The sequence below is a fragment of the Chelonia mydas genome, chromosome 3 (genome assembly GCF_015237465.2).
Source record: "Chelonia mydas isolate rCheMyd1 chromosome 3, rCheMyd1.pri.v2, whole genome shotgun sequence".
NCBI lineage: Eukaryota > Metazoa > Chordata > Testudines > Cheloniidae > Chelonia > Chelonia mydas.
Genome location: NC_057851.1, coordinates 115186908 through 115213336, shown reverse-complemented (window position 1 = coordinate 115213336; position 26429 = coordinate 115186908). Strand labels below are relative to the sequence as shown.

At 40.8% G+C, this 26429-nt stretch overlaps 1 protein-coding gene across 28 annotated transcripts in view; it reads right to left on the bottom strand.

The window, feature by feature from the left end:
* Positions 1–26429, bottom strand: part of ARID1B (AT-rich interaction domain 1B) — a 398263-nt gene that overhangs the window by 95950 nt on the left and 275884 nt on the right. For all 28 annotated transcript variants that reach the window (XM_037895036.2, XM_037895046.2, XM_037895048.2 and 25 more), the window contains one exon: positions 8039–8128. In XM_037895036.2, coding sequence (XP_037750964.1) covers positions 8039–8128 — 90 coding nt within the window. The remainder of the gene's footprint in view (positions 1–8038; positions 8129–26429) is intronic.

Sequence of the window (26429 nt, the reverse complement as noted above, 5' to 3'; positions counted from 1 at the left end):
CAAAAAATGAATCTGAGCATCAGTGTGAAAACTCCAAGGAGTCTGTCTGCTTTATACAACTGACATTTGTCTGTTTCCCCCATAACATGCATACTTATGAAAATAAAAGATGAAAGAGTGGAAGGAAGGGCATTTTTCAGTGTGTTAATCTGTAGCGTCTGCAGGCTTTATGGTCAGAACTTCAGGTCTGAAAAATTTAGTGTCCTGGAGATTCAGGTTCAAATCTCCACTGGATTGCTCAGCGCTTCCTTCTTATGAGATAAATATACTGAATTCCATGAAGTATGCAAGGTTTTGAGCACAAGACCATAAATATATGTAGTGTGTCCTGTCTGTCTTACATGGACATAAAATGTTATGTGACATTTTTCATAAATGAAAAATTAGCCTATTGTCTTTGGCCCCAAAATGTCCCTGTCCTCACACTGTTGTACCACATGCTGTGGTCTGTTGATTTTTACCTTCCTCATTTCTGGCAGCAGCTCCTCAGTGATAAATGTGTATAGTGTAGTTTGCAAAGCCATTTGGGATCCTTTAGAATGAAAAGACCTAAATAAATATAAGCTATTGTTAAATATATTATTTAGATCTTAGATATTTTATGTATTGACTTAAAAAGAAATAAGGAAGCTCAGATTAGCCATTCAATATTTTTAGGGAGGCCTCATATAAAGGTTAATTAAGGTAATGTAAATACCAAATCTCTCTGAAATTATAATGCTGCTTAATAGGCAGACCAGAGGCAGCTCAGATGTTACAAGCCATGATAGGAAGCTGTCCCAAGGATAGCGATCAGATTCAGTAACTTTACAGTAAGCCTGGTGACAGGAACAATGACTGTCACTTTGTCAAGTTCTTCATCAGTGACTGGTTGTGGCTTATTTCACTCCCAGACCCCAGAGGCACAGAATTTAGAGGCTGTCTAATAAAGTCAGTGGAAACTTTTCTGTAGAGAAGCCTCAGTGTTAGCAACTGTATAAACTCTCTTAGACTAATTCAATTCCCCTCCCCTAACCTCCAAAAAAGAATTCCCAATTTAATTTAAAAGATATAATAAAGATTCATTCTCAAGTATAACTATATTTAACATCTGCAAGAAAAGAGCAATGACCAGCTGGTAGTGTACAAAATTTATCTGGAGATTTGGTTCCAGGTCTTGATTGTACCGGTCTCATTATTTACTCTGAACCCCACTTCTTTGGTTGTGCAGTTTATGAAAGTGGCCTATTATCTCTCCTAAAACACACCCCAACCCCTTTCAATTCTTCTTGAAAAAAGGCAATACTGTTGTATATTTAGCATCATGCCACAACTGATCAGTTCACTCCAAAGCTGAAGCTGGCTGGTAAAGGGAATATGTCTGATACCCAAATCCGATCTGAAGCCCATGTCCATCAATTGCTGAAACTGGCATTTGGATTCTTTAAGAATTAACTTGGTTTGGCATCATGCATCACTTTAAATACTGTAAAACAAATAAAGCAACAGTCTCCCTTCAACATTTGCTATGCAACAGGCGAAAGGCCATTCAGACTCTAATGACCTAAAGCAGAGGACAAAGCAGAGACTTTGCAACCCAGCTCCCCTGATTATTCATATGACTTGCATCGTTCCAGAAAAAAAATGCAATGGTAAAACAACCAGACATACTGATGATGACCTTTCTTCCCTTAAAAGTTGTGTGTGAAATGAGGACTCACGAAAGTGAGAGATGAACAGTGATGCCCAGTCATACAGAGAGCCAAATTCCTCCCTAGTGCAAGTCGGCAAAACCCGTGTTCACTTCGATGGGAGGTACACCTGAGCTGAATTTGGTCCTCAAGAGAACCAGGTGCAGCACAAGCTTCCCCAATACAATTCTGCCAACTATTTGATCACTTTTATATGTGCTTGTGTCGCCACTTTGGAAGAAGGGGGAGGAGGAAGAGCGCTGAGACTGTTCAGTAATGCCATTCAAGTTGAGAAAAACTGTTTTTATGGGGCAGCCTTATAAAGAATAACTGCTTCTAAAAATCTGTAATGGCTTCAGCTAAAGACTGCTCTGTGTCTCACATGAAACACTTCACTGGTTGTACAGAACACAATTCACCCAGTAGTAGGTTGCTGGGCATGTAGATTTTTTCCACATTGGCATGCTGTTCATGCATGTCAGCTTGAGCTAGCTCTGCTGCACTCACCCACTTGGAGAAAGGGGTGAAAGCAGAAGACACCCAAACATACCTGTGGCTTTGCACTCTGGTGCACAGCTTGAGCGCCTTCCCTTTTAAGAGCCTGAAACACTTCAGCCTACCTCAAGTAAACTTATTACCAAGTCTGATTTAACCTTAAGTGGTGTCATCGTTAACATGGCAAGCAGAAGAATTTTAATAACAGGAATCATTTCATTCTCTGGCTCCTCTGTGCTCTGAGTAGATCCCAAATCCCCAGATGAGAGCAAAAATGTAAGGAGGAGGGGGGAGCTTTTTAAGATCTGAAAGCAAACTACCGTATCTTTTTTGTTGCAATCAGAGTTCTCTGATCTATTCTTTCTTTCTTTCTTTTTTTAAGATGAGGAATAGATTTCAGGGAGAAGTCTCTATCATCAAATGTCAGTATTAAACCAAACTGGAACCTATGCCATCTGAACGAGGAAAAATGTTTATATTTTATTATAAGAAATTAAATAATGGTGAAGTTTGTGTAGTGACAGTGTATATATGAGGAAAGAAAATAACTTGAAAGGGGATAACAAAAACTTCATGAAATCTAATGAGTAAATTTGCAGTTTATAGTTACAGAAATTCAGCTTGCTGTTTCATTTTTTGTAGGGAAGCACAAAGAAAACATCAAAGTGCCTGATCACATCCCATCTGTTACTACCTCTTTCTGGATAACATCTCTCCTGCCAAAAAGCCATTTAAATTTACTACATTGCAGCTACTGATAAATATCACTTCTGTGAAGATCTAATACTAAATAAGGACTAGATTTGGAGATAATGCTTACACGCAGCTGTGTCAAACCGATCCAGATTTTGCTCAGTGAAACACCTGGATCCTATTTGTTACCCACTTTTCTCCTTTGTGATATGAGTTTAAGAAAAATACACTATAGTACCATCCCCCACCCACCACAAGCGGGATCAGGTAAACAATGTAAAGAAATAAAGCTAGAAGTGGGAAGGATGACAAGAAAGATATTGGGAGGAGGAGGAGAGAAGAGGATGGTTACTGTTCAACAATTTCGGAAGCTCTCACTCTGGGCAACTTCCATGCAGATCTGACAGGCACACAATGGTGCCATGAAACTGCCTCCAGCAAAGGAATACATTTTCCAGAACATCACAGCAACTGCACTGGCATCAATTCTGCTTGCAATCCATGTCCAAACAAAAAAGTTCTCAGTGGTCCTATTTCAGCATATCTTAAGGACTAATTAAATCCTCATTATGATCTTCTAATTATTCCAGTACTCTGGGATTTCACTGAGCAAGTCCCTGATGGTGCATTAGATGAAAAGGGTTAAATAACCTGTGTTGATTCTGAGACTCCAGATCTATTTCAAGACCTTTAGCATATCATCAGCATTATCATGAATATTTAACTATACACCGCTGTGAAAATTATAAGGGGAAAACAATTAAAGATTTTTTTATAAATTAATTCTGACCCATATTCATTTGCCCTAATAAATAAGGCTTCTTTAAGTATCCCCATTATGACAGCATATGCTAAAGTAGGAGTATGTGGTCATTTACTGTTTCCATTAAATTCAGTGGTTCTGAGAAGTTCCCAATTTACTATTTTAATATAAATAAGACTGAAACTTGGCATGCAATTTTTGAACCCAGATAAGCATTTAAAAATATAATTTACTTAAATAGGAGAAGATGAGTTTTGTGGGCTTTTTTAGGATACAGGAAAGAACTTTTCATTTGTTCCGACGTAAAAAAAGTCAAATTTCGACCTTATTGTAAAATATACTTTTGTATTTGTAAAACAAACGAATAAAATGATCAGGCTACTATAATAAGGGAAGGAGTATAATCTAGTGTTTAGGTCAGGGAATAATTAGGATTTTTAGATTCTATTCCCAGTTCTGCCATTAATTCATGTTGTGACCTTGAACACGTCACCAAGAAACAGATTGTTGGAGGTACTTAGATGCCTAGCTAACTTCCACTGATTTCAAAGGGCATTAGGAGCATAAATAGCTTTAAAAATCTATCCCTTAGGCCATATTTTCAAGAAAGCGTCTGTTAATTTTGGATATGTCAGTTTTTGTGTATCCAATCCGAGACACCTAAGGCGTGATTTTCATAGGTGCTGCACATCCACAATACCTACTGACTTCTACTGAAATACTGGATGCTCAGTACCTCTCCAAGTAAAGCACCTAAAAATTGAGGACCCCAGAATTAGTGGATACTTCTGAAAATTTTAACTTTAACCTCCAAGTACCTCAATTTACCTATTTGTAAAAGCAGGTTCAATATTACCTACTTCACCACCATATGGAGGCATTGTGAGGCTTAAGTAATTAATGTTTGTAAAATACTTTGAATTCATTGTATGGAAGCAGAGAAAATGACACCAGTGTACAATCTGGAGTAATCACTAAAATCAGTGATATGACTGAGGACTGAAATGCCCCATCAAGCTAAAAAAATATATATAAAAATAAAATAAACTTTGCTTCAAAAAGATATGAAGCAACCACTTTTGTGTAATTTCTTGTGACACCATTTATATGAAACAACTTATTTTGATAAAATCCATAGAGGTTCCATTGACTGTGTATCAAATCTAAATAACCGAAAGACACAAAATATGAATGGAAGTGAGCAGCATGAACCAAATGTTTCCACTGATACCGTACCAGGCCAAACTAATTATGGACCAGATATGATATGAAAGATGTTCAAAATCATTTCCAAAAATAGATAACTTTTTACATTACTGCTAAAAAAAGTAAGAAATAAATGATATCAGAAGTAATTTGAAGGTCTTGGCAAATCGAAAACCCATAGAAATTCCTACTACTGTGCACATGAACATAGATTACACACACACACACGGTACATAGAAAAAAACCTGGTTCCTTGATACTGCACTTCTACAGTATGGGATGCACAGCCTTAGGCTGGAAAACATGAGCAATCCCAGCTGGGTGCTGAGTAACCATGGAAAGAAGGATAAAATACTATCAAACACTTTCAGAATAAAATAGCTAACTGTAAACATAATGGTTCAGTGTGGGGCTTTAGGATTCAGAAGTGCTGTAGCTCAAATCTGACTCTGTCAATCAAGCTGCAGTGTATCTGACTAATAATATTTTTTTCAAGTGTTGAGCCTATGGGATTTCATTCAATAAGCCATTAGAAGCCTTTTGTTCATTCAATCATTTATCTAAACAAGGAAAGAAAAGTGATGTGATGTGCTAGAAGGAACAAAAACACCTTACCCTAAATTGGAGGGTCACTCGGTGTTTTTTGCTGGAAATCATTCATATCAGTGAGCCAAGTGTTTAAATTACTGTAACAGATGCCTGTGGATCAGGTGTCTTCAGCGGCAACGATTTTCTGCTCAGTTTTTAATCAGTAATTGACAAGCACCTTCCCTTTGAGCCCCACCTTTCCCCCTCCTTTCCCTCTCCAAGTCAGTGGAAATCAGTTCAAGCAAGCAAAGGAATCAACTAATGTAACAGCCTTTTTAAAAGGTGAAGTTTTCCATTTCAAAGGAGCCTCTAATCAATGATAGGGCACAAAAGGGAATGTACGCATGTTTATGTGTGTACTGCATAGCCTTTACAGAAGCTTTGGGGATCATGTTTTGCAAAATCAATATAACCTAGCTGGTTAAAAATTTCATATCTGCTGCATGAAACAAACGGACATTTTATACAAGCTGGGTCACATGGATTGTGTGTAGCATGCCAGAAGCATCAATTTATAATCAAACAGAAACAAAGCATGTTGCCCATAACACAATGCAAAAGTTATTAAAATACAAATCCCAAAATTACAGATTAAAATATGTTCTTTTAAAATATACCACTACGTTCAGCTTCCATCTGTGAAGAGCCTTTTGTGTGACAGCAGTAGGAAGAAACCTAGGTCAACTCAACCTTGTTTATACATTCTGGTTTCCCCACTGCTGTTTCCCAGTTTGGCTTTTTAATTTTGGCAGCTGTCTTCTCCCTTGTTTCAATTTTGAACCACCCCATGCCACCCCTCCCCGGAAACTTCAACCACAGAGTATCATCTAATTCTCCTCTAGAAAGGTGATCAAGAGATTGACCCACATAACAAAGTTAGAGCATCCCACTCACCCTTAGCATCATTAACCCATACTCTGAAGCCTAATAGTATATCATAAGATCGGCCATACTGGGTCAGACCAAAAGTCCATCTAGTCCAGTGTCCTGTCTTCTGACAGTGGCCAATGCCAGGTGCTCAAGAGGAAATGAACAGAACAGGTAATCATGCCCATTCCCAGCTTCTGGCAAACAGAATTTATTCACGCTGCAAAGATACATTTTCTTGGGCAGTGCCACATGCTATGCTGAGACACAATCATCCAAGAAACGCACATATCTTTTGAGATGCTTGGGCCTCTGAAGCCCCTCCCTGATGCAATCCCACTGTTTTATGACAATCCATCAGATGCAATATACGGCATTAGTACTGGCTAGTGAAACTGTTCTTTCTCCACCATATGGATCACTCTCAACAATTTTTATGGTGGAACTGAGGCCCTTTGCTAGCAATGGATTGTGTTTAAAGGTGACCTGTAAAGCAAACACGACAACTGAGTTAAGCCCAGAATTATATAGTAAATGTTCTCTGCTAATCAGCACCCCAGGAAGGAGGCACACTTCAATACAGAAAAACTTTTCAACTAATCCTTTCCCCCTCTGTCTGAAATCCAATTAGTACTTCCTGGACAAGATCCCAGAATGCATCATTCTGTCCTCACTTATACAATGGGTTGCACTAGCTGCAAACAGACTTCTAGAAGTATTTGCAGATCTGGGATATCTTCAGTATCAAGACAATTGTAGTGGTGGCGTTTAACACAATTCTGTGGTTATCTCAGTTGGCAAGCTGGTTTTATAAAATTGTTGCTTGCACATTTCAACCGTAGTGTGGACAGCACCTCTGGTTCCATAGTTATTTTGTTATAATCACTTCATGAAACTGTGATATACTATTATCCTGGGGTGGCGGGGTTATAATATAGTTGTAATGAGAAAAAACCCCGTCCACATTGGTGAGTGAACCTGTGCTAGCCAGCAACAGCCCTGCTTGAATGGGATTGTTGCTAGCCAACTTTCCACTACATTGTGAATAGGATCCATCACTTTTTGCAGGTAAGGGGTGGACGGTTTGGGGTCTTGAACCACTCAACCCTACCAGCTTGTTTCCCCCTCCTCCTTTTCTTTCTAGAGTTAGGCTGTAGACCAGCTATGGCCTACATCCAAAGACCAGGGACACATCAGAGTTTTGCTAAAGTGAGAAAACTGTGGTGTATAAAGCAGATAATATTTCTATTTTATAGAGACCAAATTCCAATTTAGATACTTATAATTAAAGTTTAAGAAGTTTGTGAAGGCTAGGACTGTAACAGGGTTTAAAAGAGACCTAGATAAATTCATGGAGGTTAAGTCCATTAATGGCTATTAGCCAGGATAGGTAAGGAATGGTGTCCCTAGTCTCTGTTTATCAGAGGATGGAGATGGATGGCAGAAGAGAGAAATTTATTTTATTTGGATTCTGAAGAACATTAAAACTTTGCAGAAGAATCCTTTGACAATTACTGCTATTTACAGTATTTTGAAAAAGGCTTGCATCCAACTGAGTTTTGGTAAATCCCCCTATTCACTTACTTTTCCCACAAGAGAATGAAGAACCCCACACAGTCTATTTAAATGAAGGTTGTCATTATTCTACAGAGAGAAACAATCTTGGAGAAATTCCACCATGCTGATGAACTCCTGAGAACAAAAGGTATATCTGGCGTAAACTAAAAAATAAATAAATAAAAAATTTCTAACAAACCTCGATCTTGTGGCATTGGTGACTGGCTCAAGGCAGGATGGGAGCTGGATTCTGATTGGCTACCAGGAGGCTGAGGTGGCATTTGACTACCTGCAACACACAGAGAGAAAATTTAAAAAATAGACTTTCTATTAATAGTGCAATATGCAAAACTAAAACCTGTTACATTTTTTTAGACCACTATCAAAGAAAGTACCAATTGTATACATTAAAGACACAGCTCAGCAGGTCTAGCGTTTTTCACAGCTTTTTTTTTGGTAACCCAAAGAGGAAGTATGCATAAACGTATTTAGCAACAGGCATGCCGAAATGTTCAATTTTGTATTGAGCGAGTTCCCAGCCTCACTGACATGATCCAATTTACAGCTATAAATCTCCTGACACATATTTCTGTTAGAGAATTTAACAAAATCCAAGTCTGCTGAACAATAGGGCTCACCCTGCCGAGTTTAAACTGGCCTCCAGCCAGGCAGACATGGACCGCTGCCAACAATATAACCAATGAAAAATCCAGTCAATACAGAAAAGACTAATAACAAGAGTTTAAAAAAGTATTTCAGTGAATTGGTGGTCTTAATATATATGAATGTCCAAGTTTACTGCAGAAATAAAAAATGAAAGTATGCACATGCTGTGAAAGTGTGGTGTATGTGAGATCAGATAGCGATGGGGTATATTATTATTCAAAGGAAAGGCAAACATTTACTCTTATTAAACAAATAGCATGGTATCTTTCATATACAGAAAGAGCAGACATGACCCAATTTTAAGTTCATGTTAAAAAACAACAACATCCTCACAACCAGTAAACTGCATCAATCACCGTTTATCGATCCTGCAAGGTTAAAGAGCACAGACAGCACTGTCAAAATGTTCACCTCTTATTCAAGGTGACCAGACTTTCAAACCCATGAGGCTTAGAGCACTAGAGCTTTCCTCCTTTGACACTATTACACAGCAAAGCAGGGACTTATTGTCATGGGTGGCGGGTATAATAGGCCAGGGGAGGCTAAACCTCCTCTGGTGCAGCCACCATCAACCCGCTGCTGCACGCCTGGGCCATGGTGGCCCCACCTGCACTCTGCCTCTTCCCCTCCCCGCTCTGCCTCTTCCCCTCCCCTTCCCCAAGACCCCTGTCGCCTGCTGCTGCTTGGTGAGTCCCTCCTCTCCTCCAGTCCACTCCCCCTCTCTGGAGGTCTCTGCAGCTCGCAGCATCCCTCCTCACCCCCACGCCCCTGCAAGGGAGGGTGGAGGAGAGGAGAGACATGGGGAGCAGCGGGTGGGGAGGGGGGCTTGCTGGGGAGGGGGTGGAGGAGAGGAGGGACACAGTGGGCGGTGAGAACCTTGCGGGAGAGCAGGGGAAGGAGAGGAGGGATGTGCTGTGTGGCGGTGCCAAGCGGAAAGGGGGCGGAGTGAGGGAGGGGATGGGGTCTGGGGCAGAGCAGGGGTGGAGTGTGGGTGGGGCCGCAGGTCGAAGAGATGGGACAGGCAGCTAGCCTCCCCCAAGGGAAGCTTCACCCTCCGCTTATTCTACTGATGAATAACACTGGTGAGCCACTTCCCTGGGATGCATCTCAACCCTCAACACAGTGCTAAGCGTGTAGGATCAAGCACCAACTCTTGTGCTGCTGTAAAATGGTGGCAGTTTCACACCAAGCAATCAAATTGCCACAGCCTAAGGAGAAAGGAAAGCAAGTCTCTAGTGTGTCTTGGGACTGTTATTAATCACTGATTTTGAGATGTGGCTGCTCTTGACAGCCAAAGCAGCTGGAGGACCAGCTCAGATTAGGCAATAAAAATATATTTTAGGGGGTCAGACACTGCAGTGACGAGTGTGGTATAAACAGTAGCAGAGAGATTTAAACTTCTCATCAAAATCAACAGATTATTTTCAGACTGATTTCCTTTTTAAAAAAATAGCAAGAATAAAGAACATGTTAAATAGATTTGTGCATACAGAATGCCATTTTCTCTTGCTTAGCTACAACCCGTTTTTACTGGTTGAGGGGAAAATCCTGGGGTTATTTCCATAGCCATAAGGATTTGTCCCAAAGAGTATTAGTAAGGGTTGCTCTTTCTGTAGAACTATGAACTATCTAAATGCTATGGGCAAACCACAGAAGTCAAGTGAAGTGCTATGTTTTCTTTCTCCTCCATCTGCACTGTGTCAGAGAAACTAGCCAGTATTACAACAGCTGATTTTAAAAGATACATTAGATTTATATGCAATACAAAGAAACAAACTATGATTTTTAAAGTAAAATATAAAAGTTGCCTAGCTATTTGAATGGAAAGTATTTGCACTAAAACTCACAGTGTGCAGTACTATGATGGGATATGACAACTGCCTCATTTCTGCACTTCACAACAGTATGCAAATGAAAGTCTAGAGGCAGAGTTCTTTCTCCAAAAGACCAAAGATGGCACTACTATGAAATATTCAGTGCCTGGGGCCTTGGATCCACAGCCCATTTAGGAACTCTAAAGCATATGAGAACAAAATACTGACTTATTTTTTTATGTCACTCAGGAAAGGACTGTAGCAAGACAGTAAGTGCCTACATTATAATGAACACTTCTGCATGACAGAAAGGATTCAGTGACTCAGGACTGTAAATAAACAGTAATTCCATGTTAACACAGGGCACTACCACTTATACTGTGTATGCCTGAGGCACTGCTATCAGACAGAATATTTCAAGTAAACCTAAAACATGTTTTATCAAAACCATCTATGACTTTATAAGTTACTAAAAGAGCCAGGGGTACTGCTGGTTGCATTGTACAGCCCCAAGATGGGAACTCCTTTAGGGTCAGGGATAGAAATTCCTTTGGGAGCTGTTAAAAATCAAATAGAGGATCTATGCTGTGTAGTTCATTTTGCATCCAGTTACGATGAGCTGGTAAAATCTTTCTAACTCTCTAATTTTTAACACTGATAATAACGTCAATTGTCAAGCAAGAACCGTACCCTGCATATACACTCATGCAAGCACAGCACTGGCGAAATCAAACTTTAGAACCGAGCGTATGTAAATTAGGCACTACAGAAATCAGTTTCATCTGCATCCTCTAGAAATGTGAAGTCAGGAGTTTCTCAAATAAAATGATGGGCACCTGTAACCATTTGCATAAGTATTTATTTATTTACAAAGGGGGTACTTTGGAAAACTCCCCCTTATTTAATAAAAGCTTTCTAACAAAATCTGGCTACGTCACAAGAGAAAATTATTTCTATAAACAACAAGCAGTTCAACACTGCAAGCCTTGAAGAAAGATTAGCTCAGCTGGTGCTGCTGTAGATTATTCACATGTTGAAATTCAACAGACTACAAAATGCTACGATCTCCATTTAACCCTTAAAAGTGACCCACAAGGGAAAAGAGTTTCTTTTGAATATATAAAGATGACCTGCAAGGTTGTTTGTTTCTTTAAAAAGGTTTATCCTTTTTCTTTCTTTCATCATTGTTTTTATTACTATTTGTGTATTGGTGGCACCTAGGAGCCCCAGTTGTGGAGTGGGATCTCATTGTGCTAGGGGCTGTACAAACACAGAACAAAAAAGATGGCCCCTGCCGCAAAGAGTTTACAATCTAATACCCTAGGAAGTAAAGTGTAATTAATTGAGAACCGATTTGTATTAAAATCGGTTAAAACTCTGGGCTTTATTGTTTATTTCATATCCATTTAACTAAAACACTATGGAGAAAAATTTCATTGGCCTGATTGTGCAATGTCCAATGGGTGAGCAAATGCTGCACTTAATGGGGCTCTGTGCAGTCACAGCAGGTCTACCTGTGTGGACTGTGTGTTGCAGAAGCAGGCCTTTGTTACGAATTCAAGTCCCGCCAAATCTTCAATGTGAAGCTTATAAAATTCCTACTATGCATTTTTGAGATGCCAAAAAGTTTTTCAGCACAGCTAGGGAAGACCAGACATTCCAGATATTTCTAAGGTAAAAAACAATCAAAAGAAAGACGTAACTGCTATTAAAATAACCTACCAACCGAGCCACCCTTTCTGGCCTTCAGACAATACATCAAAAAGAAGCAAGAATGGGCACAAACCTTCCCTCCCCACTCCCCTGTTAGAAGCTACAGTACTTTTAAGTCTGTATTAACTGATTTTTCTATTTAAATTTGGAAAGAAAACTGAAAAGAATGCAAACAAGTGTTTTCGTACATTACTGTAGTTATTTGAAAGAAAAAGAACAACATTTTTTTCACTGACAAACTATTTTGACCCAGTGCAATACAAATGGAACTTTTAACAGAGCTGACCTTTTTCCATGATTTTGTCTAGCGCTGTTGCTACGTTGATGAGATATTCCATCTGCCAGAATTTATGCAGGATAAACACTACTGTGTATGTTGCATAGCATTTTTATTATGCAAAATCACAGCAAATAGAGTAATGTGTGTTAAAATACTTGGCAATGACATGCTATTCCATTTCCGTAGATTTCGTACAGTCAGATTGTCACATGTAAATCTTGGTAGCTGGAGTGCCATTCAAATCAGCAGCACTGTGTACTTGCCATACTACTGTATATTATACGTAGTGTGGAATGCAGTGCCTATAAAAATCTTTATGAAACTACTGGTGCATACACAATAGAAGCTTTTAAAATTTAGATAACAATCTTTTCAACTTTGTTGTTAAAATACCAAAAGTGGGAGCCCACATTATGTTATAATAGCCTATCAGACTGTAGTATTTTTAAAAATCAACCTTTTATTAGAAAAAATTAGAGAGAGAGAAAGAGGAGAAAGCATTTTAAATGGTTAATAATATAATGACAGACTATGATTTTTCTACATATAAAAATATGCTAGGTTAAACCCTTAAATATTTTGTATGAAGGTTTGAAACAGAGGCAGGCAGAAAGGGTTAAATTGCATCTTTCAGAGAGCTGGACTGAAGAGAGTTGGGACATACCACTTAAACTGAAAAAGTACTAAAGAGAAGATTGTATCAAGATGGGAGCAGTTAAAACTGCAGTTAACAAAGCAGTGTAAATTCCTTGGAGCCAACATACAGCAAGAAAGAGAAGGCCTTTGATCCAGAACAGGGAAGAAAGCATTACAGGGAACTAGGACCCAAAACTACCCTCTGCCACACCCATTCTGTGAGATTCTGAGTGCCCTGAATGCCCACTGATATAATGGGAATGCGGGAGGCACTCAATGTCTCAAAGGATTGTGCTCTTTGGAACCAATGCAGCAAAGTGTTTAAGTGCTAACCTGTTTAAACCTGAGCATGTGCTTAAGTGCTTTCCTAAATAGGGCTTCTTTCCTGCACAGGGGCTTTAGTGATGTAATTTTAAATTAGCCCTCAGAGGTAGTGGAAGAGGGGCGCAAATGGACTTGACCTCAGAGAGGAAGATGTATTCTAAGGGCCTGATTGTGCAATAAAGGAAGCCTTGACATGTGGTTTGTACTCACTTTCCCTCTCTGTCCAGATCCCACGCTCACCCAAAAAGAAGGGTTATTTTCTCCCTTTACCTATCCTAGGTAACTAAGCTTCCTGCCGTATTAACAAAACTTATAAACTATTTTTCATTAATACACTTTCTGTAAAATCCATTTTTAGTTTATATGTGTCCCAGGTTCTCTTATCTTGTACATAATGTAAAAAAATGGTTATTCATAATCTTCAGTGACTGAATTGCTTAAGAGAAGTCACTTGGCACATTTGGAAGGCAAGTTGTTACAATGTGCCCAGGCTGGATTTGTTTGCTCCTCATTAGCTGGAGCAAACAGCAGAGTGTTTTAACTGCAGCCCATTGTGCAAAGTGGTTCCCTTGTTTTACGTTTACAAGCAGCCAGAGAATTTGAATTGTCTTGCACACTCAGATGATAAAGATTTCTAGCAGTATCATAAGGATGAGCGTACAAAAGACATGGTATTGTGGTCAACAAGGGAGGAATCTATGGCTAGCATATTTTTTGATAATGTATAACAACCCTCTTTTCTATAAACAAAACCAAAACCAAATAAAAATAACTATTAAGAAAATCTGAATCTTGATTAAGAACTCTCCTCACATTTAGAGGTGAAAAAGGGGCGTGCACGGGGAGGAGGGGGGCAAGCAGGGGCATGGACCTCCAGTACACAGCAGGGGCACAGAACTTCTTCGGCTTTGTGGTGGCGGGGCAGAGCAAGTTGCCCTAGGGCAGGGGAGGAGGCAGGGTGAGCTGCCCTGGGCCCATGTGGGGGGAGAGCAAGCTCCTCTGGCCTTGGGGCTGCGGAGGAGATAGCGAGCCCCGGGGCCCCTCCAAAAGCCTCAATTTTTTATTCCTGCACACGACCCCAGGGTGAAAAAAATCACATATTTTACCCCTTAAAATGCATTTTTATAATTGAAATATTAGCTATAGTTACAGCCGTGCTGCTGTGAAGACACTGCAATATTATCATTTTTCTACTTTCCACATCTCAGTTCTTTGCTCCTGCTGCCAGTTCTCACTCTGTCTGACTAGAATAAAGCCGGGGCCCCCACACCTCTTGACATTGTAACTGCAGGCTAACTAGAATTCTGAGGGCCAGGTTGACATCTGACTAATCTGTGCTGGTATAGCAATGCAAAGTAGCCGTAAACTCAGTTTACCCAGCTGTTTAAGCCAGGTTTATAGCTATTTTGAGTTACAAGAGCAATGCAAAGCAGACACAGGATATCAGTGGATCTGGCCCTGAATGTCCCACATTATCCCTTTAAATACTGTATCAAGGTCACAGGTTTCTCTAATGTATATTAACTCTCACAAATCACGTAAAAACAACAACTAGTAAGAATTATTTTACTGTTCATAACAATGTCTAGTTCTTAAATTGTAAGAGTTTCAAGGCAGAACTGTGTCTTTTTTTCGTGTTTTCACAGCGTCCAGAATAATGGAGCCCTGATCCTGACTGGAGCCTCTGAGTGCTACCATAATATAAACACTACATTATATTACAAAAAACAAAGCAAAAACAAACAAACAAAACCAAACCGAACCACAAACCAATCAACCAAAACCACTTCTGTGTTAAAGAACGCTCCTTAGGTTGAGAAGTCAAGCACTCAAAAGCCAGGAAATATCAGAATTAAAACTGCCTGTGTAACCTTAATTCTGCCCCCCTCTCTTATGCATAAGTATTATGATACAGTCTCTAATTCGTGAGCATATGCCGTTTGTCCCACAGAACCCCTTGTCTCATTCAGTGCACAGAATGGGTGGTGCTCAATGAATGAAGGAGCTATTCAACATTTCTTTTTATCCTCCACCACTCAGTGTGTTGCCCCAAATTCTAATTTACTGCACACCATGCAAACGCTGCCCTGCCTATGGAATTATTAAATACCGCACGGATTTTTCTGCGGTGCTCATCACTGTAGTGTGTGGCTGAAACTTGGGTCTGCCATATTGGAGATGCAGATTTGAAAAGGGCAAAGAATTATTAGCACTTCTTAGTAGAAACAGGGAATCTAAGCACGCATAGACTCCTAAGCAGGCATGCCAGTGCAGCGGATGTTCCCTTAGGCCAGAGCGAACATCCCTGGGGATAAAGCAGCAGCAGAAGGATCCATTTTGTCTGTGTCCCATCCAGAGGTCCTGCTCTGGGTATGGATTGCTGAAGTGAGACACTACTGCAATGCACGATTCAGGGAATTTGAGAGTTTTTGGCAACAACCCCTAAGCAAGCTGAGCTGTGTGAAATATAGATAGCCAATGGCAACTTTCAACAGCTCACAACTGAATGGATAGTCATGAGGCCACTAAAAGGCATCTTTCTGCCCAAGGATTATCCCGCTGCCAAATTTCAAAGTCCTGTTGCAAACCATGGAGGTACCAGAGCAATTCAAAAGAAGGTCGCAAGGTTTTTTTTATAACAGAAAATATTAAAGTTAACCTAAACCTAGGAATCACTGTCTATCCCCCATAACACCTACTTGAGATTTGTAATTGAGATACAGAGAAGTTTCGTTTTAGGGGTCTATTTCCTTCCACTTTCATCTTTGCTCATTTAATGCACAATCTCCATTAAACTGGGGAGTTACCACAGCGTGCAATATTTCTGCTGGAGGCCAGTCCAGAATCATACTGCTCAGGAGAGCAACTAGTTACGTCTTTTCTAATCCTTGCACTCAGAGATGGTGGCTGGGGGACGGAGGAGCAGGAACTGAATTGAGCAGGGAAGCTCACATTTCTCTCACCAGACCCAAATTAATAAAAACAAAACCTGATTTCTTCTTTTCTTATTCTTCTTCCTCCCCAATGTTTTGCCTCTTTCGAACATCTTTATTTTTTGTTTTGTTTGAGAAGCTTAATATTTGGCTGCCTTCTGAAGAAATGTGCACAGTGACAGATGAAAGACTGTATTCATCGTATAATTCAGAATGGGGGAGGGGGGGAAGTTGACTGCTGTGCATTTAAGATTCTAACAACCTTGCAATTTTGTACAGTCGTTTCCCCCCATCCGTTCTTTTGAAGAAATCTGCTTTTATTCTGGTAATAACTAACCACAGTTGCAGCAGCATGGATCCGATTAGCCGTTCTTAGGGTACAAAGGGGAGGGGGGAAAAGAAAGGCTGTAAACAGGGCTGCCAATTTGTCCACCTAGGTCCCCAGGAGAAAGATTAGATGAGGCGCTTGCTCCCTTTTTTCCACTCAAGCACTGCTCCACACTAGATAGGCCTTTTCAAAGCCAAGCCACTGACTTTTTTTAAAAGCTCTCTTTGGAGCCTCCCCAGCAAAAACCCCCTTCACAGGGTTTTCTCTCTGTGCCCCAAAAACATCCAACACAATTGTGCAAGTTTGGCGGAGGGGCACAAAGGGCACAAAGAAACCAGCCTGTCCAACACATTTTATCACACCTCTACAGTGATTTTAAATTATTATTATTGTATTTGCTAAATTATATTTTCCTGAATAACCCACAAGAGAGAAAATAATACATAATGAACAGGCACTTCACAAGTGATACAGCAAAATACATGTACACATCTGTTTAATGTATGAATCAAATCCTTACTGCAGTTCTTCCTCTGTCCTGTTCACCTGTGATTTCAGTGAGATTTACGTGAGTCAAAGCAGAGTAAGGGCTAGCCCGGTAGGAATAGTTGATACATTACTTTACATCTTTTTTAACTATGGTAAACTATGTGTTCCAGCTAGTGAAAACAAATGTGTTTTTAATTGCTTTCTATATTTCAATTAACAAAATTTTTAATTTGCAATTCATCCAATTTGTAAGCAATTGAATGCTTTTAACAATAGATAGGGAAGTTGTCTTGCCTCCTTATATTACATTCAAATTTTCTATTTTCTAAAATGAAACCTTAAAATACATTAAGAATTTAAATTAGGAAGTTAACGCAAGTTCTAAGGGAAGGCATGAATTTATTGGACTTGCTTCCCAATAAAAACTGACTACATCACAATTTTAACATAACGAAAGGCATATATTGGTAGTTCACCTATAATCTTTGGAAATTCACAACATCTTCAATGTGAAAATCATGTGGGACACCAAAGATAGGATAAAAAATGTTCTTAGACTCCCCACTACATTTCTTCTTGCAGCACCCGTCTACGCTTGGGAATAATTCCAAATCAACAGCTGACAACATATGTTGCTGACCCCTAAGTATAGATGAAGAGTGTCCAGGACATGTTCTTGTCTACACTTTGGGGTCAGCACTGGTGGCCAGCAATAAGTGAAGTGGCATCATTTGCTAAATTTAAGATATTCCCACTGTTCCACAGGCTCTTCCTTCTTCCCTCATTCTTTCTCACCATCTCTCCTTTTTCAAGTTCTGGCAAGCAGGTGGAAATTGGAACAGTGCTGATCTGCAGCATTGAAGCAGTTTACCTGTGTGCTGCTGTTCTGTGCTCTACTCTAACTTTGCAACTTCCACTGCCTGTAATTAATAGATACTTTGTTAGAAAAAAGGGAAGACCAATAATTAATCCCACCACCCCCATGAGGATGAAGCTGCACAAGTGTTTATCGTGAATAACACGAGCATCTCAACATAATACACACTTGTGTTCAACAGGAAAAAAGAAAGCCCCCAGGAAGGGAAAAAAGCAAATCTAGGATATTATATGAGTAAAAGCCTCCAAAGGCAAAGCAGGTCCCAAACAGCATTTTACGAATCTGACTTTCCTTGAGACAGGATCTATCATGCCATATTTAAACTTGCCCAACAATGGGAAACACAAAAGACTAGTGCTAGAGCCTAGCAATGCTTCATGTATTTTTAATCAACTTAAAACTTTCATCATTTTAGTACCCTCTGCAAGGTCACACACAGAACATTCAACCATATGCCTTTAATGTAGTTTGCAAATACGAACTTCTATGTCAGTTTCTGTTTGGAAGGGGACGTATCAACATTAGCAACCCCTGGTTATATCATTTATAAACATGCAGATGTGGATTATTAAAGATTAATGCATTTTGGGATTGGTGTCGGCATTCCGTTTGTCTCATGCCGAAACCAATTCTGTTCTTCATTAGTCAACGACAACCCACATCACACTGTTGTGGAAGAGAAATCAAAGGTGCAAATGTGAATTGAGAATAAGTGATGAAACTGATTACCAAGAAACTTAACTGCTGTAATCAATCAACACATCACAATAATTTGAGTTATCTGGGGATGAGGAAATGAACATAAAATCTCACCATCAGAGTGGGTTTATTGTCTATTTAGTTTTTAAAAACCATGTCTGATATCTGAGTTCCATATCTGACTATGGAACAGAACTGTTAACGTTCCACACATATATTGCGAAGCAACAGCTCAGTCCACACACATATTGTTACAAAGAAGAAGAAGATATTTCTTATTTAAAATTCATTTCTCAAAAATACTAGCCATGACTGAACTTGGAGGGGCGAGTGCATAGTGGAAACAATTTCTTTGCTGGACAAATCCCATTTTATTATTTGGCCTAAATTTAACTCACAAGGCTTCCAGGCTTTTGTTCTGATACCTTGCTCCAAGTAAGGACACACAATACCTTCCTGAAGTTGATACTGATGGTAATTACAGAGCAACCCCAAACTGGACCATTTCAAGGAGGAGTAGTGATATCCACCCTACATGGAAAGTAGGCACCGACAAACCACTCTACTCCAGAAAACAAATATACCTTGTACTAGATTTATGGAAAGCTTTATCAGTGTAGTATGTTCAATTGCCAACAACAACAACAACAATTAATTGACAAAGTGAGAGTGGACTGACTTTCCCTGTAAACTCATCAATCATTACTCAATAATGCAAAGCACCAGGGAGAGTAAAGGAAGCCTTTCCATTTGTGACAGCATCCACACCTATCTTTTATTGTGGCAATACATGAAAGGGAAGAAAGGAACTAAATGTAGCCACATAAGAACATAAAAATTCAATTTCCCATAAAGTAAGCACAGGCACTATACCGTGTTCCTTGGTGAAGGCATCAGTGGGTTGGAAGCAACACGTAACAATCAAGGAACACAAACAGTAAATGCTAAAATTAGAAGCAAACTGTATGTGCCCTATGGTCGACCTCAGCATGCAGTGCATAGCCGCAAGACATGACAAGAATGATTTTCATATTTTTGGTAGCTTCAGTAGGTATATTTGAACTTTGTATGTGAACCAAAATGCATGTACTAGAAACTTATTCAAAGACTTTAACTGGGTTTCCACACCCTTGTCACCAAAGATTCAGGTGGACTGACACATATGGTATGTTAAGCAACAGAGAAAACTTTAAAAAAACAGTAAGACTGTTTTAAATAATTATTTTTTCTGCTTAGCTGGTCGTTTCTTTATTTTCAACTTAATTTAGTGATGCTGAAAAGTACCAGACTGACAGTCCTGGAAACTGAAGCTCTCTGTCCTCAACAGAGCACAACATGGGCTGTAGTAGCAGTGTAAGTTTCCCTAATGCTTCTTCCTTGCCACTGTGGCTCAGCTCTGTTCTGGAGAGACCACCTCCAGAAATGAGAATAGTTCTTTGACGTCTCTGATAAGACTGCAAGCGAGGAGCCAGTTCTGATAGAGTACCTACAAATTGCCTATTCCTTCTCCCCTTCTCAAAAGAAAGTGGACTGCAGTATAAAAGTTTTAAATATTGTTAAGAATCTTTGGAAAAGGGCTTTAAAACTACTGCTATGTGGAACATTCTAATATTTCATTTGTAAGGGAAATCCACAGCCTTGCAAGCATTGTAGGTTTGTAAAACTGCTGAATAGATGTTTTGTGCACTGCTGGTGATTAAAAACATGGCTATGTCAATGGCATTTTGTGTTCTGTTTTTTTTCTGGTCTGCTTGCCAATAAACAGCATGCATCTTCCTTGCAACACTTGTTGCAGGAGTTTTGCCTCCGGAGAAGCCAAGAGGGAAATATTGATGGATGTGTTAAAATAATCTTTGTCTAGGCAGGAAGACCATGTCCATTTTAAAGGGAAATTACCCCCATCTTGTCTTGCAATGGTACTACTAGGCACCTATAAACTTATTGGAAAAAATGAAGGTTCACAAATTCAGCTCATATGGTACTCATCTCTCTCAAATAATTTTGCTGAAACAACAAATGCTTTAATACACTAGTAACAGTGGGTAGTAAAGCAAGTTATTTTTCCCCCCTAAGTAAGGACCACAGAGTTTGGCTCATTGGGGAAGGAAGTCTGAGATTTTCCGAAGTGTAGTTTAAAAGAAGACATTTCCAATCAACTTGTCTTAGTCCAGTCATGCTTCTAGAAATACTTCATTTCACAGGCCTTACTTTTTAGCCAGACATGAAAGAGACTACCATTCCTGCTCCGATTCTCACTATGAAACCTCATTTTAGCCTATGATAGACAACCCTTAATCATTTTTTCCTTGCTCCACTAATTAATCCTTCTAATCTGCCCACATATTAACTAGTCTGTAGACCAAATTAGGAGGCTGGGCTGGATTTCCAACCACAACACTTCACAGACACCCCACCACACTTCCCTCTTTCATGCCTGCAGCTGTATCACCTTGTATTGTAATTCTGTCAGGTCTTAGAAGTTAAGTACACTTGGGCCTGGTCAGTACACATATGGAAGACCTCCAGGTAAAAACTCATGAAGTGGTGTTGATTACACAGTGGGAAATACCCATTGTCTGGAACTAGTGTACCCTGTGAGTAGAAGAATGACTACACAGCTGGGATATAATACTCAGATACTGACCACCTGTGGTCATTAAAGATCTTTCAAAGTGGATTAAGCTAAACCAGAACAAGGCACTCTTATTCTGGAATAAGAGTGTCCATACTTGGTGTTATTCAGGAATAGCTACTCCTGAATAACTCTATGTGTAGACAAGCCCCTAGTGTAGACAAGGCACTATAGCTTTTACCTTGACTAACTAGGCAAGGTCAACACTATATTTCTCGATAAAAAACAACCACCACCTTTTCTGCAATGAAGACATAGCCTAGGAGTGTTAAACCCAATATCCCAACCAAATTCCAGTTTAGCTTGTTGCAATCCTTCTCTGAAACCGAATAAAGATAATATTGTTCTTCACTTTCTATGCTAACCTGCTGTGTAGCACTGGTGTCTATTGATAAACAGCTGGTTTTCCTTCATATGACAAAAATGCTGAGAGATAAAATGAAAACACCCAACAATGTGAAAAGCCAATGTTTTCCCCTTAGCACTTTTCCACATGGAGACTCGACAAACAACAAGCCTGGGTGTAACAGCAGTGGGCAAAAGTGGACTATAGAACAGTTAGTGCCCAGTAGCAGGGTCCACATGGCCACTTAGTGCACAGCAGGCTGCTGCACTGTAGATTTACATTGCAGCTTGCCATGCACTAATTTTCTGAGTGGACAAGCCCTGAGATATTTCTAAACACAACATCCACAATGCATGAAGAATTAGCGTCAAAAATGTCAAAGTGTGTCTAAAGGAGTAAACCTCTTTGCAGAGGGTTTCAAAAATAATGTTGCTTAACTCATGAAATCTGCCCAGACACTAAAAAGTTAACAGCTTCCTGGCCTATCAGCAATCTCCCACAGTTCTCTTGCCCTTCTTAATATTTAAACACGGTTGCTGCTTACACCGCAGAGAAGAAAAAGCTGATGAAAGCCTTTGGCCAATGAAATAAAAATTTGAACCCCCCCACCCCCCCACCGCCCAAAAAAACCCCAAACCAAAACTGTTTAGCTTATTTACATTTTTGCTTTGTTAGTAAACTGAAAGGGCTGGTGCAGGAGGCAAGAAAAGTGAAATTAACATCCACTACATCTTCTGGCAACGGCAGCACATTTTGATGTTATGCTGTGTCAGCTTCCACTACTGGGTTAGGGTTGAATTAGGTACAGCGCAAAACCTAAACCCAGCGCAGAGCATCACATTTTATGTTTGTTTGCTTTTAAATCAGTAACCTAGTTCTGGAAAAGCTACAAAATAAAGAGAACTTTATTTCTGTTAAGTAAAATAATGGTCTATATTACAGAAATAAAAATATAGAACAGCATCTTAAATTGGCCTGTTTTTAATCACTGAAGAGCAAAAAATGGGCTCTATATAATAAGTGTAGCTGAGAGAGACGTGATACAGGTTTTGGAAAACTGCACTTTTGATTTTAAAAAAATCCAAGTTGATTTTTCTGCCCTCCATGGTTAATCTCCCTGCTATATTCTAATAGTATGGATGGAAACAAAGCCAACAGATATGCGTGCCACTTACCACAAGAAATATCCGTCCAGCTTTTCAAAGAGTACAGAAAGGAAATGCCCACTGATTTAGGGATGTGCCAATGTCAGGGCTGTCTGTGCCGGTCCATTCTCATGAAATTCACAACGTGTGACAGAAAGCAATATGGGATGGCAAATTTTCAGAAAGGTGGAGAAACAGTTTAAACAGGCAATGGAACGGAATTAGCCATTTGGGAGGTTTAATAGTGGGCTGCTTGTTCGCCCTTTTGATGTTCCATTAGTTGTTGATTTTATTTCAACAAAGGAGGGATGGGGAAAAGGTAGCTTCTCTTCCAGCAAACCCTGGGAAAGCAACACCTTTCTTTTAATGGCCTTCCCAGCAAGACCCCCCTGCAACATTTTGGCTTTCGCCCTCATAGCTATCAGCAACACAACAGCTGCTCTTTTTACAATGACTTGCTGGAGAGAAAATGATGGAAAGAGCCAATCTATGTCACATGGAGAGGCTGTAGCAAGACACTGCAGGAGGCAACAGGAGAGAAGTGAGGTCAGAACAAACAAGGGTAGGGTGAGGAAGGAGTGAAAAATAACAACAAAAGGAAAATATTAAAGAGAGGGAGCATGCTAAAGAATATTTGCTTCAAAAACACTGCAGCCTGAGCATCACAGGTCACAGAAATACAGACAAGCTCCCTATTATTTTTTTTCCAAGGCATCATGGCTGTAATTGGGCTGAATGGAAGATATTAGACAACCGGCAATGGCACACCAGATGGCAATTCCAGGTGGGGTGAAAGAGGAAGAAGACAAGAACAGTCTTATTTATGTGGCATGAAAAACTTAGCAGCTCTTAGCCAGAGGATTAAACACCCACTCACCCCCAATCTACTGGGAAAGCAGAGAGCACTTGGATTTCTACTAGGGTCCTGTCCCTGGACTCTAGCTAGGGTATCCATCCTCCATAGCAAACTTTGGTTAGTAGGTGTCTGATAAATCAAATCCTACAACCAGCTATCCCCCTTGGCCGCTGGAAAAGCAAAGCATCTGTCTTCTCCTGGCCTCCACCCCATAAGAGGTTACTCACCCTGTGCACTAACTGACCTTCTTTGAGATGTGTGTCTCTATGGGTGCTTTACTGTTGGTGTGGCAGCGCCCCCTGCAGCAGTGCCTGTCAGATTGCACACATGCACCTCCCCCATCTCACGCCCGACTCAGGCCATGAGCGGGACGTATATACAACGTTGTGAGGTCCGATCGCCCCCCAGTTCCTTCTCTGCTGCAGAGCCTATGTTTCAGCTCTGAAGCAGAGGGGAGGAGGGCGGGTAGTGGAGCACCCAGGGGGACACACATCTCGAAGAACCACAGTTACTGCACAGGGTTAGTAACCTTTTCTTCTTCTTCGAGTGATGCCCCTATGGGTGCTCCAGTGTAGGTGACTAGGAAGCAGTGCCCCTAACTGGAAGGCTGGGACTTCAGAGCGGTATTTACTGCAGATGACAGGACAGTGTGTTGCAGTAGTGTTCTGCTGAGTAATGGCATAGTGACGACTAAAAGTGTCTGCTGATGCCCATGTGGCTGCTTTGCAAATATCAGCAATCAGGATATTATTGAGAAAGGCGATTGAGGTGGAGAGCGAGCAGGTGGAATGTGCTCTAGTTCCAGGAGAAGGCTGTCAATTGTGTAGTTGGTAGGACAGAAGTGTACACTACGAGATCCACTTGGAAAGGAGTTGCTTAGAGATAGCCGCACCTCTAGATCTTTCAGCTATTGAGAAGAATAAGATTTTTGGAAAGGTTTAATTCTGTGCAGACAGAAAATGAGTGGTCGTCTGACATCCAGGGTGTGCAATGTTGACTCCTGTTGGTTGCTGTGTGGCTTTAGAAAGAAGCAGGGAAGATGGATAGCTTGATTGAGATGGAAAGAGGATGGTACCTTGGGTAAAAACGTGAGATGTGGACATAGCATAACTTTGTCCTAAGGAAAAGTTGTGTACAGGGGGGTATGCCATAAGAGCTCCAATTGAGGGCAGCGGGAGTGCTCTGGTGTGGCAAAGAGGTCTATGTGGGGAAATCTCCAGCAGTTGAAGATGTGCTGAAGGGCTCACGTATCTAGTTCCCACTCGTGATCATGGGAAAAATCTGCTGCTCAGTGAGTCCACCGTGGTGTTCTGGTGTCCAGAGAGGTATGCAGTTGAGATGGTAATGCCATGTTGTATTCAACATTTCCATAATTTCAGTGCCTCCGAGCACAGAGTGGGACCTTGCTCCGCCCTGCCTGTTGATGTAGAACATGCAGGCGATATTGTCCATCATGACTCTGATGGTGCGATGTGCGATCAGTGGGAGAAAGTATCGGCAGGCACTGTGGACTGCTTGTAGCTCCAGGAGGTTGATGTGCACGGTGGACTCAGTTAAGGACCATCTGCCCTGCACTGTATGAGTGTGAAGGTGTGCTCCTCAATCAATTAAGGAGGTGTTGGTTGTTAGAATCATGGACGGCGCTGAATGAAGGAAAGGAACCCCGACACAGATGTTGTGGGGCTATATCCACCAGAGTAGAAAGTCCTTGACTGTCAGAGGCATGGATAGGAGATTGTGTAGGCTGTTTCTGTGAGGTACACAGACTATCTGTAGCCATGCCTGAAGACGTCACATGAGTAACCGTGCATACTTTCCCACAAGTGTGGCCACTGCCACGTGGCCAAGTAGCTGGAGACATGACTGGCTGAGATTTGGGGGCAGATTCTCACCATGGATACAAGACTGATGATAGTCGGAAAATCTTTGAGCTGAGAGGAAGGCTCAGACTTGTATGGCATCTAATTTTGCCTCCATAAACTCAGGTGTTGCACTGGAGTCAGTGTAGTTTTTTCCAGGTTTACACAAAGGCCAAGGCTTGAGAAAAGGTCCATTGTCATTCGGACGACGCAAAGACCATTGGTTTCGGATGGGCCCTGAGGAGACAGTCATCCAAGTATGGAAAGATGATGACGCCCTCTTTGCGTAGGTAGGCAGTGACTACCGCAAGGACTTTGGAGAACACACAAGGAGCTGTCGACAATCTGAAGGCTAGTACCTTATACTGATAATGGTTGGTCCCCATGATGAACCAGAAAAAACATCTGTGGGCAGGATGTATTGTGAGAAGAAAATACACATCTTGAAGGTCAAGGGCTGAAAATCAGCCCCTCTGCTCCACTGCTGGGATAATGGTGGAGTAACCAGCCTGAAGCACTGCAGTTTGATGAACTTGTTTAGATTTTAAAGGTCCAGGATTGGTCTCCACCTGCCAGATTTCTTTTGGACCAGAAAATAATGGGAGTAAACCCTTTCCTCTGTGCTGGGATGGGACCAGTTCTATGGCTGCCAGTTGCAGAAGACAATTTATTTCTTCTTGTGGGATGGATTGGTGAGAAGTGTCACTGAAGAGGGAGGGTGGTGGGGCGGGATAGATAGGAAAGGGATGGAGTATCCTTCCCTGATGTTCTCTAGAACCTACTTGTCTGAGGTAATCAGCCACCATGATGGAAAAAAGGGGGCTAAGCGGTTGCTAAACTGGTGGGATGTTGGAAATGACTGATGTGACTGGAACATGGGGAGGCTTCTCAGGACCTAAACCACACCTTCAAAATTGTTGTTTGGTTGATGGTGCATGGGAGGTAGCCCCTTGAGGAGTCACATGCCTGCATTTGGTAGGGGGCTTCTGTCGA